Consider the following 14,710-nt stretch of genomic DNA (forward strand, 5'->3'; position numbering starts at 1 on the left):
ATATTTATTTTAACAATTACTTAATTATGAAACTTTCATATTTAACCATTACAAATGTAGCTTGTTTCATTCCAGAAAATAGCAAATGACCATACCAAATCATCAAGAAGAGAATTCCTCTGGCTTCGGCTCAAGGTCCACGCTTGTTCGCCTCTGGATATTAAGTGGGCGATAATTCCAGCTGCAAAGTAGCTGACTTCCACTTCCACGCTGTGCAGAAGACTGCTGATGTGGTCTATAAAGTCCTTCCACATTAACTCAGAGTGCAGCTCTTGCACTTCAGCTATGTTGTTCTGGGAGGAAAGAAGGCACGAAAGCTAGTCTTTACTAAAGACATGGCTCAGAGAACCAAGTAAGTACTAAAATGGTGATTCTCTGACACAGCACACAAGCTGGGCAGTTTGCAATTAAGGTCAGGGGAATACGAGGAGGAAAAAAAAGGTGGGGCTGGAGAGAGGGCTCAGAGGTTATGAGCACTGACTGCTCTTCCAGAAGTCCTGAGTTCAATTCCCAGCAACCACATGGTGGCTCACAACCATCTACAATGAGATCTGGTGCCCTCTTCTGGGCTGCACCCGTACGTGCAGGCAGATCACTGTGTACATACATAATCAATCAATCAATACTTAAAAAAAAAAAAAAAGGTAAGGAGAATTGTGGTGGTAAATGGTTCCCAAGTCTTGGATACTTGAACACTTGACCCCTAGTTGATGATGCTATTGGGAGGGTTAGGAAGTACGGTTGTTGGAGAAGTTTGTCACTGGGGATGCACATTAACGTTCCAAGCCTTCCATCATTCCAGTGTGCCCATCCTGTGTCATGCTTACAATTCAATGTATCAATTGTCACCTTCTGTTCTTGATGTCATCTTGCCACTGGCTACCATCATGGACTCTTCCTTAAAATTTTTTTTGAGATTTTTCCCAAGACAGGGTTTCTCTGTGGTAGCCTTGGCTGTCCTGGACTCTACAGACCAGGCTGGCTTTGAACTCCCAGATCGCCTGCTTCTAAAGGTCTGTATCAGTATTACCTGGCCTGCCTGCCTGCCCTCTCTCTTTCTTTGAGACAAGGCCCCATGTGACGCTGTCTATGCAGCAGAGGTGCTTTCAGCTTCCGAGTCTCACATCTGTTCTCCTCACCTCCCAAGCAGTGAGAGCACAGGTGCGTACAATCTCACTTTATACTGTATACTCATGTTCTATATAAATACCAACTTTCTATGATGCAGAGGATGGAACCCAGGTTTCATGTACGCTAGGCAACAATCTGCCAACTGACCTATATCTCCATATATGTATCTATTTAAAGTGTGTGTGCATGCGTGTGATCTCGCATGCAGAGATCAGAAGGTATCTTGCAGGTGTGTTCCTTTCTTCCATCATGTGGGGTCTAGGCTCCACTTAACCTCAGGCTCAGCAGCAAGTCTCCTTTCCAACTGAGCAGTAACTTGTACACACTCACAGCGAAAATAATTACGGCTTGGAACTTATCAGAAAAGGTTTATATCTTACCAAAAGTCCTAGAACTTTTTGTTGAATGGATGACTCAGTTGGGAAAGACTACAAAGAAAGAGAAATATATAACTATCTAAAGAAACAAATATAGTAAACAAATGCCCAGAGGAATCAACCATGTCCAAAGTGTTAGTGAATGTCCACTCTAACCTCTAGAACTCTCATGAAGAGTTCCAACCCTTGATTTTCAATGAAGTGTCTGCATGTTGTTGGGGATTCATCTGTGAGGTTCCAAAGTGCACTCAAAGTAAATTTCAATGTAGTGTCCACTGAATTTTGGTTAGTTTTCTGCTTCACTATTTGAAGAAGTTGCTAAAAAAAAAAAAAGAATTAAGTTTTCCTTATTGAATTGTTATCATAATTTGAGATCACCAATAGCCACAAATCCATGAGGACTAGTCTCATAGCTAAAAGTATTCCCTGTGGTTAAAGAGTACTGGCTGTTCTTCCAGAGGTCCTGAGTTCAATTCCCAGTACCCACATAGTGGCTCACAACTATCTATAACTTAGCCTCATGGGATCTGAGGGCTTTTGGTGTGCAAACGTACACATAGACAAAACATCCATATATATACAAAGTACATACATAAATAAATACATAAATAAAGTGAATTAATTAAAAAATATAGAGACACAGAGGCTGAGACAGGGGAGGTCCTGTAGTAGAAAGCTGACTTAGACCCCCATGAACACATACACCCACAGCCACTCACAAAAGAGTGACCACACACTTGTCAGGAAAAAGGAAAAAAACAAAACAAACAAACACTAATATTATCAGGTACTGAAGAGGTGGCCCAGGGATTATGCTCTTTAAAGGACCCGGGTTCAGTTTTCAGCCCCCACATTGCGGTTCACAACCATCTGTAACTCTGGTCCCGTAGGACTAATGTGCGTTTCGGGCCTCCACATACTACACAGATAGACATGGAAGCAATGCACCCATACAGAGAAAACAAACTTTTAAAAATAAAAAGAAAACAAAAACACTGTGTAGTAGCCTAAAAAGAGGGACAATAAACTTACCCTTACAATGAAGAGCTCAGCACCAAGCTGTGCAGTTTGTTCTGTAGAAAGCTGGAAACAAATACAAGATAAAGTCAATGTTCAGGAATTAACTGGTGTGAGTTTACCGTAATTTACCATCACAGTCTCCACAGCCATCCTGAAATAGCTCATCAACCTCCAATTCTGCAATATTTAACAGTTAAGTGGGCAGGCTAGCAAAGAGATGTGCTAACTTTTCTGGCACACAGACAGGGTCAGAAGAAACTGTAATGAGAAACAATGGCCTCTAGGACATCATTCAGCAAAGTTCAGTACCTTGGCGGCCAGGATGGAGATGATAGCAACTGCCATTCTTTGCATGTTCTGATCTTCGTGGTTGCAAAGCCACTGCATTACAAGCTTGGCTGCCTCAAACCTGAAAACACAAGAAGCTTTCCTCAATCCTGGAAGTCCAGGCATAATTTCAGGGAGCCAAGTGAGGGCTGACGGCACAACTTAGTGTGTGGGAAGGAACGGGAAGCTTCCTCTTAATGAAAGAGTAACAAATCACCAGTCAGTGTTTTGGAAATGTTGTCTTTTTTGGTTTCTTCCCTGTGTTGGGGATTGGACCTGGCCTTATCTAGGCAAATGCTCTACTACAGAGCTATAGCCCCAGCCTTTTATCTTGTTTACTTATTTATACTGCCTGTAATTTTTATTTTACTAATAGTGTGTTTGTCTATGGTGTGCAAGAGTGTACACACATGCTAGGATATATACATGGCTCTCAGAGGACAACTTTTGACAATCAGTTCTTTCCTTCCACTGTGGGTTCCAGAGTTTGAACTCAGGTGGTCAGGCTTTTATGGAAAGTGGTTTTACCAGCTGAGCCATCTTGCCAGCCCTTATTTACGTCTGTTTGAGATGGGGTCTTCTGTAGCTCAGGCTGTCCTCAAACTCTCTATATGGCAAAGGATGACTCTGAACTGCTGATCTTCCTGTCTCCACCTTCCATGTGCTGGGATTACTGGCATTTACTACCACACCTGGCTCTTGGATTTTATTTTGAGACAGTTTAAATTGCCAGGCAGGCTGTGAACTTCTGATTCTCCAACTGGGATTATAGGCCTGCACCATTGTGCTCATCAAAATGACAGCAACAGTAGAGAAACAGGAGTATAGGGGCTGAGAAGAAAGCTTGGCTGGTAAAGTGCTTGCTGAGCACACCAGGACCTGAGCTGAATCCCCAGCAGCCATGGAACAGAGCTCGGCATGGCAGCGCATACCTGTAATCTTAACATGGGAGGCAGAGACAGGAGGATCCTGGGACTTGCTGGCCAGCCAGTCTAGCCCACTCCGTGAACTCCAGGTTCAGTGAGAGACCCTGTCTCAAAAAAATAAGGTGAGGAGCAATTGAGGAAGACACCCAATGTCAACCTCTGGTTTTCACATTGATACACTTGCACACACATATCAACAACACGCACACACACACTATGTAGAAAAACTGGCATTTTATCTTCAACAATGAAAACACTTTAGTATTTCTGCATCACAGCTTTAAGTATATTCTGTTAAAAACTTAAAATAAGTTAATGATATGTGAGTGTGAGCACACTCTCACACAGCGTGCATACGGAGGTTAGAGCACAACTTGAGGGAGTCACCTATATCTTTCTATCATGTGGGTCCTGGAGATTGAACTCATGATGTCAAGCTATTACTTGCCTGTTAAATGGAACATCTTGAAGAATCCGGTCACTGCAAAGTGAGAGGAGGCAATTCTTCTGTAACTAATGGATTAAAAAGGAGTGAGAGAGAAAAAAAACTGAATAGAGCATCACTGTGCTATCATTTAGCCAAAGACAGCCTTTAAAAATGTTTTAAAATGGTGTTTAAATGTGTGCAAGGCGTGTGCATGCTAAGTACTACAGACTGAACCCACATTCATGATTGCAAGGCAAACACTCCAACTAAGCTATATCTCCAGCTCCAGTTACTGTTATTGTGGGGTTTTTGGTTTTTTGTTTGTTTTTATTTTTATTTTTTTCCCAAGACAGTTTCTGTGTAGCCTTGGCTGTCCTGGACTCTCTTTGTAGACCAGGCTGGCCTTGAACTCACAGCAATCCACCTGATCTGCCTGCCTCTGCCTCCTATGTGCTGGGATTAAAGGCATGTGCCACCACACCCAGTCCCTTTTGCTACATTCTTTAAGTGTTCTGACCAGAAGGAATTTTGACTTTGTGGCGCTAGTCTCAAATATGCAAGTATTTAAGAATTTTCTATAGTCATTCACCAAATTTGGCTATCACTGGCCTAATCCTACACTGCCCTTCCTACATTCTGGTCAGTTATCTCCTTTCTCTATGTCTGTTCTGGAGGTTGAACTCAGGCTGTCAACCTTGGTGGCACATATCCTTGGCTGTTAGGCTACACATCAGCTCTTTTGTCCCTTCTTAGCTTGAGAGACAGAGAGAGAGAGAGAGAGAGAGAGAGAGAGAGAGAGAGAGAGAGAGAGAGAGAGAGGGAGTATGTGTGTGTGTGTCTTGTGTGAAGGTCAAAGGACAGTTTTCTCGTAGGCCGGGTGTGGTAGAGTACACCTTAATCCCAGCACTCAGGAGGCAGAGGCAAGTAGATCCCTGTGAGTTCAAGACCAGCCTGGTCTACAAAGTGAGTACAGGACAGCCAAGGCTACACAGAGAAACCCTGTCTTGAAAAAAACAAACAAACAAAAAAAAAAAAATTGGGGGATCAGATTTGGGACATTAAACCAAAGTACAAGAGCCTCTACAACTCAAAAAACATAGTTTTTTGGTCTGTTTTTTTTGGGGGTGGATTGGTTTCTGGAGACAGAGTTTCTCTATGTAATGGTGTCTATTCTGAAAGTCACTCTGTAGGCCAGGCTGGCCTCACACTCAAGAGATCCCCCTCCCCTCCAGAGTGTGAGGTTAAAAGTATGCACCACCACCGCCCAGCCTATGTATTTCTATCTTTGAATAACACTGGATAAAAATAGGATATGGTGCACAGGCCTGCCTGCGACCCCAGCACTGAGGAGAGGAGGCAGAGACAACCGGCTATAGAAGCCGCTCTCAACAGGAACACTAGTAAGTAACATGCTGGTTAACTGTGGTTTTCAAGTGAATACATGAAATCATGTACATACTCTTCTGCAGAGTCTGATCTAGGCTGTGGTCTGTAGCTGTAAGTGGTAGTTCCTGCTGAAAGACTACACTTACCAGCTTCCCTTGCAGACTACAGAAGTTACTTTTCCCCATACGGGGCTGAATTTCATCTTCCTCTGTAGGCACTTTGGCCATCTGCACATGTGGGTGACGAAATGTTCCCTCACTGTGAATAAACATGGTTGCACCTAGGGCCAGACCAAGCCTCTCTTTCCACTATTAGATTATAAAAGCTGCTTTTAACAGTAACCGAGTCATCACTCATTCACTCACTACTGTGTTTTTGTTTGTTTTGAGACATGGTCTCACTCTGTGGCCCTGGCTGCCCTGGAACTTGTTGTGAGACCAGGCTATCTTCAAACCACAGAAATCCACCTGCCTGTCTCCCAAGGGCTAGGATCAAAGGCATAAACAATCATGCCTGAAACCGCAGTAAGTTTTCATTCTGGTCATGGTGGTGCATGGCCAGCCTCAGGACTTTGGAAATGGATCTGAGAGGATGAGAAACAGCGTGGGCTACATGAGATCCTGCTTTGAAAGAACAACACGACAACAAACCAAAGGCCTGGTCTACGGAATGAACTGTACGGAACAGGAGGCAGTGAGGAACCCGGAGCCAGGCAAGTGAGGGACTCATGGGTGCTGCTTACCTGCTGGTGGTTAGGAAAATGTTCCATGGCCTTGAGCAGCAAATGGGTCACATCAGCCAGGAGCCGGACAGGCATGCCTAGAGCAAGGTCCTGTTTGGTTAGGTTAAACACACAGGCACTGGCAGCCAGTTGCACAGGCAAATTCATAGGATGGTTTCTCATCCCAGTAACCACAAGCTGAAAAAGACAAAGCACACCTCAATTCACCTCGTAAACACAAACCCCTGCCATAAAGTGAAGCTGCTTTGTTGCTCTAGAATAACTTGAGAAGACACGTCATCTGTGAAGAGCCTGGGCCACTCATTGTTCTTCTCAATTTCCAAACCTCCCCTCCCTCGACAGCGCTGAACACAGTAAAAGCCCCCTCCTCCTCACCTAGACAGCTCTTCCTAATGTCTTTCCCCCTCAGTCCTCTTAATTCTTCAGTTCAGTTTAAAACTTAGCTTTCTTTAAAATTTATTTTATGGACTAGAGAGATGGCTCAGTAGTTAAGAGCACTGTCTGCTTTTCCAGAGGTTGTGAGTTTAATTCCCGTCAACCACATGGAGGCTCACAACCATCTATAATGAGATCTGGTGCCCTCTTCTGATATGCAGAGGTACATGTGAATACAACATTATATACATAATAAATAAATAAATCTTTAAAAAAATAATGAGTTACATGTGCAGATCTACATTAATGGATTTTTTTTTTTTTTTTGAGACAAGGTCTCACTAATATAACTCTGGCTGACCTGAAACTATATAGACTATGGTGGATTCACCAGCCTCTGCTGGTGAGATTTTTATTTTTATTTATTTGTTTGTTTGTTTGTTTATTCATTCATTCAAGACAGGGTTTCTCTGTGTGATAGCCCTGGCTGTCCTTGAACTCACAGAGATCCATCTGCCTTTGCCTCCCAAGTACTGGGATTAAAGGCATGAGCCACCACACCCGGCTTGAGTTTTGAGATTAAAGGGTATGTATCATTCTATCTAGTTTAATGAATATTTTCCCCTTAGACAGGGTCTCACACAGCAGAAGCTTTCCTTCTGCTTACTACGTAGTCAAGGATGCCCTTGAACTTCTGATTTTCTTTAACCTGTCTCCCAAGTTTGGGACTAAAGGAATGTGCCACCTCGCCCAATTTATAGTGTTAGGGGTAAAACCTCTGGTCTAGACAACTGAGCTAAATGCCTAGCCCCGCCTTGCGGAAATCCTCCTTTTTGGAGGTGCATATAGTATGTGTATGGGTGGTGTGTGTGCATGTGTGTGCATGTGTGTGCATGTGTGTACATGTGTGTACATGTGTGTACATGTGTGTACAGATACATGGAGCCCGGGCGGGAGCCATGCAGCAGCAGGAGCTGTGGTCAGGAGAGGAGCCTGATGAAAGCCACTCGTCAGTCAGCAGAGCCACCATGAGCACACTTCAGAGCGTCAAAGGCCCGAGGGTCCTTTTCCTGAACACCTTTTGCTACTGCTAGCCCTTACTGCACTTGTTGCTGCCTTGGTCATGCTGTTTTTTGAATCTTCTTGGTGGGGGTGAGGGGTTAATTCCTCACTGGGCAATGGTGTTCTCTCAAAAGGCAATGCTTCTCAGATTAGTGATTTAGGTGAAGATTTCTGAGAAATATTAAGGTATATGTATGATTAAAAAGATTGGGTCAGCTGGGCGTGGTGGCGCACACCTTTAATCTCAGCACTGGGGAGGCAGAAGCAGGAGATCACTGTGAGTTCGAGGCCAGCCTGGTCTACAAAGTGAGTCCAGGACAGCCAAGATAGGATAGAGAAACCCCGTTTTGGGGTGGTGGGGCGGCGGTGGTGGTGGTGGCGGCGGCGGTGGGGCAGCAGCGGTGGGGTGTGCGTGTGTGTGCGTGTGTGCGTGCATGCATGCGGCCAGGCTTGGTGGCACACATCTTTAATCCCAGCACTCAGGGGGTGAAGGCAGGCAGATCTCTTTGAGTTTGAGTCCAGCCTGGTCTATAAAGAGATTTCCAGGACAGCCAGGGCTATTACATGGAAAAACTCTGTCTCGAAAAACCAAAAAAAAAAGTGGTTGGTTAACTATGTTAAATGAATATAAGAATTGTGTTAAGTTAGAATAACATTACAGGGCTGGAGAGATGGCTCAGAGGTAAGAGCACTGGCTACTCTTCTAGAGGTCCTGAGTTCAATTCCCAGCAACCACATGGTGGCTCATGACTATCTATAATGAGATCTAGTGCCCTCTTCTGGTGTGCAGGCATAAACGCAAACAGAACACTGCATATATAATAAATAAATCTTAAATTTATAAAAAAATATGAAACTTGTAATCATGTGTAACTGAAATTCTTGATTAAGAAATGACTGAAGTGTGGTTTTTTGTTTTTTGCTGCATTGGGTATTTTATTAAGGTCTATAAAGACTAAGAGAAAAAATGAAGATGTTGGAGCCTTGCTTCATCTCCTAAGTGTGTATGTGTCGGCTCTATATTAGTCACCGACCCTATATCTCCTCCCTGGATTGCTGAACACACTGCCAGAGCTAGCCTCTAGCAGAGACCAAAGTAGGACAGTAGTTGTCCTACCTACTGTGTCACAGTCTACCTTATTAGTTTGTGAGATAGGGTCTCTTATGGACCTATGATGTGTCAGTAAGACCAAGTAATCTGTCCCCACCTGCACCCAGCCACACTGCCTCTTTTAAAAATATGGTGCTAGGATTTGAACTCGGATCTTCATGCTTGTTCAGTGAGCGATCTCTCTAGCTTCCTTATCTCACCGAATTCTAATACTGTATTTCTGAAACACTTCTGAGTGGGAAGCAATACAAGGTTAACATACAAAGCAGCACATTGAGTCCGTTCCTATACTTCCATTTTCTTTCTTTCTTTTACTTTTTTCCAAGACAGGGTTTCTCTGTGTAGCCTTGGCTGTCCTGGACTCACTTTGTAGACCAAGCTGGACTAGACTCACAGCGATCCACCTGCCTCTGCTTCCTGAGTGCTGGGATTACAGGCGTTCGCCACCACTACCCGTCCTCCATTTTCTTGTAATAAAACATCACAGGATACTAGTCTGAAGTAATTAAATAACACTGGAAAGCATTACTTAATGAGACTACTATAAACTTCAGTATTTTATGCAATTAACTTATTATAACTAATAACTGGAACTGGGGTCATCAATCCCATTAAAAATAAAAAGAAAAGTCAGAGACTATACACATAAAATCTACTGAAAAGTAATTTCAAAGTTTTCCATCACCAGTTTTTTGTTCTTACCTTTAAAATTTCTGGCTTTGTTTTTTCCATCACATGAGTCAAGCTAAAAAGATGAAATAAAGCCTCTCGGACAAAAAACGCCCTCTCACTGTACCGCCTTAGTGCTTCTGCAATCTGAGTTTCATTGGCTTCTCCAGACACCTTTGAACACAGCCAAAAGATGAGCATTTAGAACTCTTTTCACCCTCTACCCTTCTCCATCTTAATATCAGCTGCAAAACAGCCATCGGCATTTTATAACATACGCGTGCGGGAATGGTTACCATGTAACCACCGCAGCCACCATCCTTCAGAGATGCATGCTGACTAAGAACCAGCACAAGCTTCTAGACTGTGTTTTCTACACAGCACCTAGAATAAATTTCAAGACATTTAACATTCCATAAAAGCCTTGCTGTCTCGGTTTTTAGGCTGCCTCTTGGGGTAACTTCTTTTCCTTAAATCATAATGCTATCAGCATTGCTGGCCTTTCCCCTGAACGTCAATACGCCAGGCTCTAACTCAGAAGAAGGCTTTGTCTACTCTAAAAACTTTCTGTTTGCCTCACTAAGTTGTATTTATCCTTCCTAAGTCAAGCCAAGCCCATCTTTAGAGAAGGCTTTTCCCCACACAGCGCTGGAACTCAGGTTTCCTCAAATGTCTTTGTCCTGGTTATCGTCATCCTCCCTCTTTAAGGACTTATGTACCTCTCGCTGTGTGTCAACAGTGACTAGCATTATGAATGACTCAGAGAGAACACTTAATATATAGTCATCAAATAAATCTGTTAACTTCCCCAAACCTATCAAGGCCCCTAAGAGGGTTTAAGTTCATTTACATAGGTTATTATAATTATGTTAAACTGTGGCTCAGGGACCACCATGCAACTACATATACATAAGAAGTGACTCCATAAAGTAATCAAACAGCAAGTGATTAAGACATAGGGCTGACAACCTGGCATGGTGGCACATGCCTGTAATCCCAGCACTTAGAGAGGCAGGTGGATCTCTGAGTTCAAGGCCAGCCTGGGACAAATCGAGTCCGAGTCCAGGACAGCCAAGGTTACACAGAGAAACCCTATCTCAAACAAAACAAAACAACACACACACAAATACAGGCCTGGTAAGATGGCTCAGTGGGTGAAGGTGCTTGCCAGGCAAGCCTAGTGACCTGAGCTTGATCCCGGAAACCAAATAAAGGCTGAAGGAGAGAGCCATTTGACACTTACACACTCATCGGGTGCGTGCACACACATACATATGTATAATTCATGTACAGATACACATATAATGATCTCCAGAGAATGGCCAGATCTAGGTACTATACAATCCCCAGTGAATTAATAATCTAACACTAAACACCAGTAACTGTTGTTGTTACAGGAAGAAGAGTAAACATTATGTACTGCCCAGTCAAAGTACATAGAAGGATCTTGCCAAAGGGATCAAAGCTGAATCTAACTAAACTCCACACCTAGCCAGTAATTTGCAGAAAATATAGGAATGGTGGCTCACAACTGAATCTCAGCATTTTGGAAGCTGAGGCAGGAGAACTATAAATTCAAAAGCCAAAAAGAAATATGGACTGTGTACATGTTTAACAACAAGAAAAAAATTCTAAAATTCTGCTCTAAGGAGAATTCTAAAAGTCAAAAAGACTGTCTTTTGTTTTCAGTAGACCAGTTTTGTTGTTGTTTTTTGTTTTTTTGTTTTTTGGGTTTTTTTTGTTCTATGGTTTTTGTTGTTGTTGTTGTTGTTTTCATGAGCTGGGCAGAGGTGGTGCACACTTTTAATCCCAGCACTTGGGAAGCAGAGGCAGGAGGATCACTGTGAGTTTGAGGCCAGCCTGGTCTACAAAGTGAGTCTAGGACAGTCAAGGCTACATAAGAGAAACCTTGTCTTGAATAAGAAAAAAGCCAACCCCCACCCCAAAAAGGCAGTCTCATTATATATGCTTGGCTGGCCTAGCCTGGAACTCTCTGTGTAGACTAGGTTGGCTGTGAACACACAGTGATCCACCTGCTTCTGCCTTCAAGTACTGGGATTAAAGGCATTCATCACAACGTCTCAATAGTAGACAAGTTTAAAGGAAAAAGAAAAGGAAGGGCGGGCCTATGAGATAGGTCACTGGGTAAAGCACCTGGCATCAAGCATGAAAACCTGAACTCAGTTCCTGGGACCCACATAGTAGAACTGACTCCTGCAAGGTGTGCCATAACCTTCACATGTAAACTATGGAACATCCAAATAAATACAGTAACTTTTTAATTAAAAAAAAAGAAAGAGAGGGTTGCTGGCTGTGGTACATGCCTTTAATCTCAGTAACAAGGAGACAGGAGGATCTGAGTTCTAGGCCAGCCAAGGAGTTCCGGGTGAGTGAGGAGCCATAGTGATAACCTACACCATCTCCCAAAAAGGGGCGGGGGGGGGGGTATGTAGGGAGCTGGGCACAGTGTTACACGCCTTTAATACCAGCGCGTGGATATCTGAGTTTGCGGACAACCAGGGATACCCACAGTGAGATCATATCTGAAATGAAAAACAGGAGAGATGAAGATGGCTTAGTGGTTATAGGTACTTGTTATTTTTGAAGAGTGCCTGGGTTAGATTCCCAGCATCACATATAAAATTTCAAAATCTAAAAGATAAAAACTAAAGGGAAGAGAAAGAAGAACTACAAACTACAAGATGCTGCAAAGCCACTCGAGGGATGAAGAGCTGCCTCAGCGGTTAGGAGAGCATATTGTTCTTGCAGAGAACTGGAGTTTGATTCCATCACCCACACTGGGCAGCTCAGAAGCACCTATGGGGAAAGCTAGCTTCTTTAACTTCACAGGACACACACACACACACACACCACCACCACCACCACCACCACCACCACCACCAACAACAACAACAACAACAAACCCAATAAATGTTTTTGAGGGGTTTTCAAGACAGGGTTTCTCTGTGTAACAGCCCTGGCTGTCCTGGAACTCACTCTGCAGACCAGGCTGGGCTCCTCGAACTCCTGAGTGCTGGGATTAAAGGTGTTTGCCACTATGCACTTCTTAAATGTTTTTTTTTTTTTCAAAGATTTATTTATTTTATGTATATGAGTGCTCTATCTGCATGTACACCTGCAGGCCAGAAGAGAATGTCCAATCACACTATAGACGGTTGTGAGCCACCATGTGGTTGCTGGGTATTGAACTCAGCTCCTCTAGAAGAGCAGCCAGTGCTCCTAACCACTGAGACATCTCTCCAGCCCCCTAAAATAAATCCTTAAAAGCATTTTAAAAAAAAAAGTGTTTGGGCTGGAGAGATGGCTCAGTGGTTAAGAACACTGTCTGTTCTTCCAAAGGCATATATACAGGCAGAACACTGTATATATGATAAATACATCTTTAAAAAACAAAGAAAAGCAAACAAAAAAGAAAGGAAAAAATTTTTTCTTTGTCTCTGATTTTGTTGTTGTTACTTAATGCATTGATGTTTCTCTTGCAATGTCTGTGTGAGGGTGTTGGATCTCCAGAAACTAGAGCTACAGACAGTTCTGAGCTGCCATGTAGGTGCTGGGAATTGAACCTGGGTCCTCTGGAAGAGCAAAAAGTACTCTTAACTGCTGAGCCATCTCTCCTGCCCCCGATCATTTTAAGTTAGATGTGGTGGCTCACAACTGTAATCCCAGCACCCAGGAATCTGAGGCAGGAGGACAATGGAGACACCAAAATAAGTAATGCTTATGAAAGTACAATAAGCACCCACTCCAAATAAACAGTGGGAAATTACATTAGCTGGTTTTGCATCCATTACTGTGGCCTTATGAACAGGCTCATAAAGCCAAACGCAAACCTGAACTTATCACACACAACACAACACTCAGAAAACCATTCCAGATTCTATTCTTTTTTTTGTTTTGTTTTGTTTTTTGGTTTGGTTTGGTTTCTTGGTTTTTCGAGACAGGGTTTCTCTGTGTAGACTTGGCTGTCCTGGACTCACATACAGTCAGGCTGGCCTCGGATTCACAGGCATCCACCTGCCTCTGCCTCCCGAGTGCTGGGATTAAAGGCATGCGCCACCACCGCCCAGCTCAGATTCTATTCTTTTTTTTTTTTTTTTTTTTTTTTTTTGGTTTTTCGAGACAGGGTTTCTCTGTGTTAGCCTTGGCCATCCAGGACTCACTTTGTAGACCAGGCTGGCCTCGAACTCACAGCGATCCGCCTGCCTCTGCCTCCCAAGTGCTGGGATTAAAGACCAGCGCCACCACACCCGGCTCTCAGATTCTATTCTTACCAATTACACTAAACTGGATAATTCTAACAGAAGAGACTGGCAATCTCGGCTCTCTTCCTTCAACCTGCCTTACTTCTGAGCTATCATATCGGTAGTCAAAAGAACATCAACCTCTGTACATATCTGAATAAAAATATCCTAATGGTCCTTTCTTGTTTTGAGACTGAGTCCTCACTATGTAGACCGGACTCACCGGGCCCTTGCTAAATAGTTTAGGCTGATCTCAACCTCCTGCCTCACTCTCCTGTGCTATGACAATAGACATGAAGCACCATGCCTAGCTCGTTTTAAATATATATTTTTCTCACTTATTTATGTGTATGGTTTTGTCTGCATGTATGTCTGTTCACTACATGTGTGCCTAGTGCCTGTGAATGCTAGAAGAAAGCATGGGATCCAGTGGGACCAGTCACAGGTGGCTGTGAGCTGCCATGTGGGTGTGCTAGGGTTGAATCCAGGCCAGGTCCTCTGGAAATACAGCCAGTGCTCTCACCTGCTGAGCCATCTATTTCTCCAGACCAAATATCTAAAATACTATTGTTATTACCATTACTACTAATGATAATATTATTTGGACAGGGCCTCACTACTATGTACCCCTGGCTGGCCTGGTATATAAACAGGCTGGCCTCCAATTCAGAGATTTGCCTGCCTCTGCCTCCACAGTACTGGGATTAGAGGTGAGCACTCTACCAAGTGAACTCCCTCTCCAGAGCCCTCTGGACTTTTATGAAGACAGGGCCTTACTACATATCCTTGGGTGGCCTGAAGCTTGCTATGTACACCAGGCTAGCTTGGAAGACAGAGAAATTCACCTTCCTCTGCCTCTGTGAGTGCTTGGATTGAAAGCATTCACCATGCTTGG

At 43.5% G+C, this 14,710-nt stretch overlaps 1 protein-coding gene across 1 annotated transcript in view; it reads right to left on the minus strand.

Annotated features, from left to right (window-relative positions):
• Positions 1 to 14,710, minus strand: part of Zyg11b (zyg-11 family member B, cell cycle regulator) — a 48,492-nt gene that overhangs the window by 8,676 nt on the left and 25,106 nt on the right. Inside the window, exons 4-11 of the mRNA XM_051172085.1 lie at positions 9,587 to 9,727; positions 6,337 to 6,513; positions 4,230 to 4,294; positions 2,838 to 2,937; positions 2,541 to 2,591; positions 1,665 to 1,826; positions 1,512 to 1,559; positions 96 to 293 (exon numbers count right to left, since the gene is read on the minus strand). Coding sequence (XP_051028042.1) covers positions 96 to 293; positions 1,512 to 1,559; positions 1,665 to 1,826; positions 2,541 to 2,591; positions 2,838 to 2,937; positions 4,230 to 4,294; positions 6,337 to 6,513; positions 9,587 to 9,727 — 942 coding nt within the window. The remainder of the gene's footprint in view (positions 1 to 95; positions 294 to 1,511; positions 1,560 to 1,664; positions 1,827 to 2,540; positions 2,592 to 2,837; positions 2,938 to 4,229; positions 4,295 to 6,336; positions 6,514 to 9,586; positions 9,728 to 14,710) is intronic.

Source organism: Acomys russatus, chromosome 29, assembly GCF_903995435.1.
Source record: "Acomys russatus chromosome 29, mAcoRus1.1, whole genome shotgun sequence".
NCBI lineage: Eukaryota > Metazoa > Chordata > Mammalia > Rodentia > Muridae > Acomys > Acomys russatus.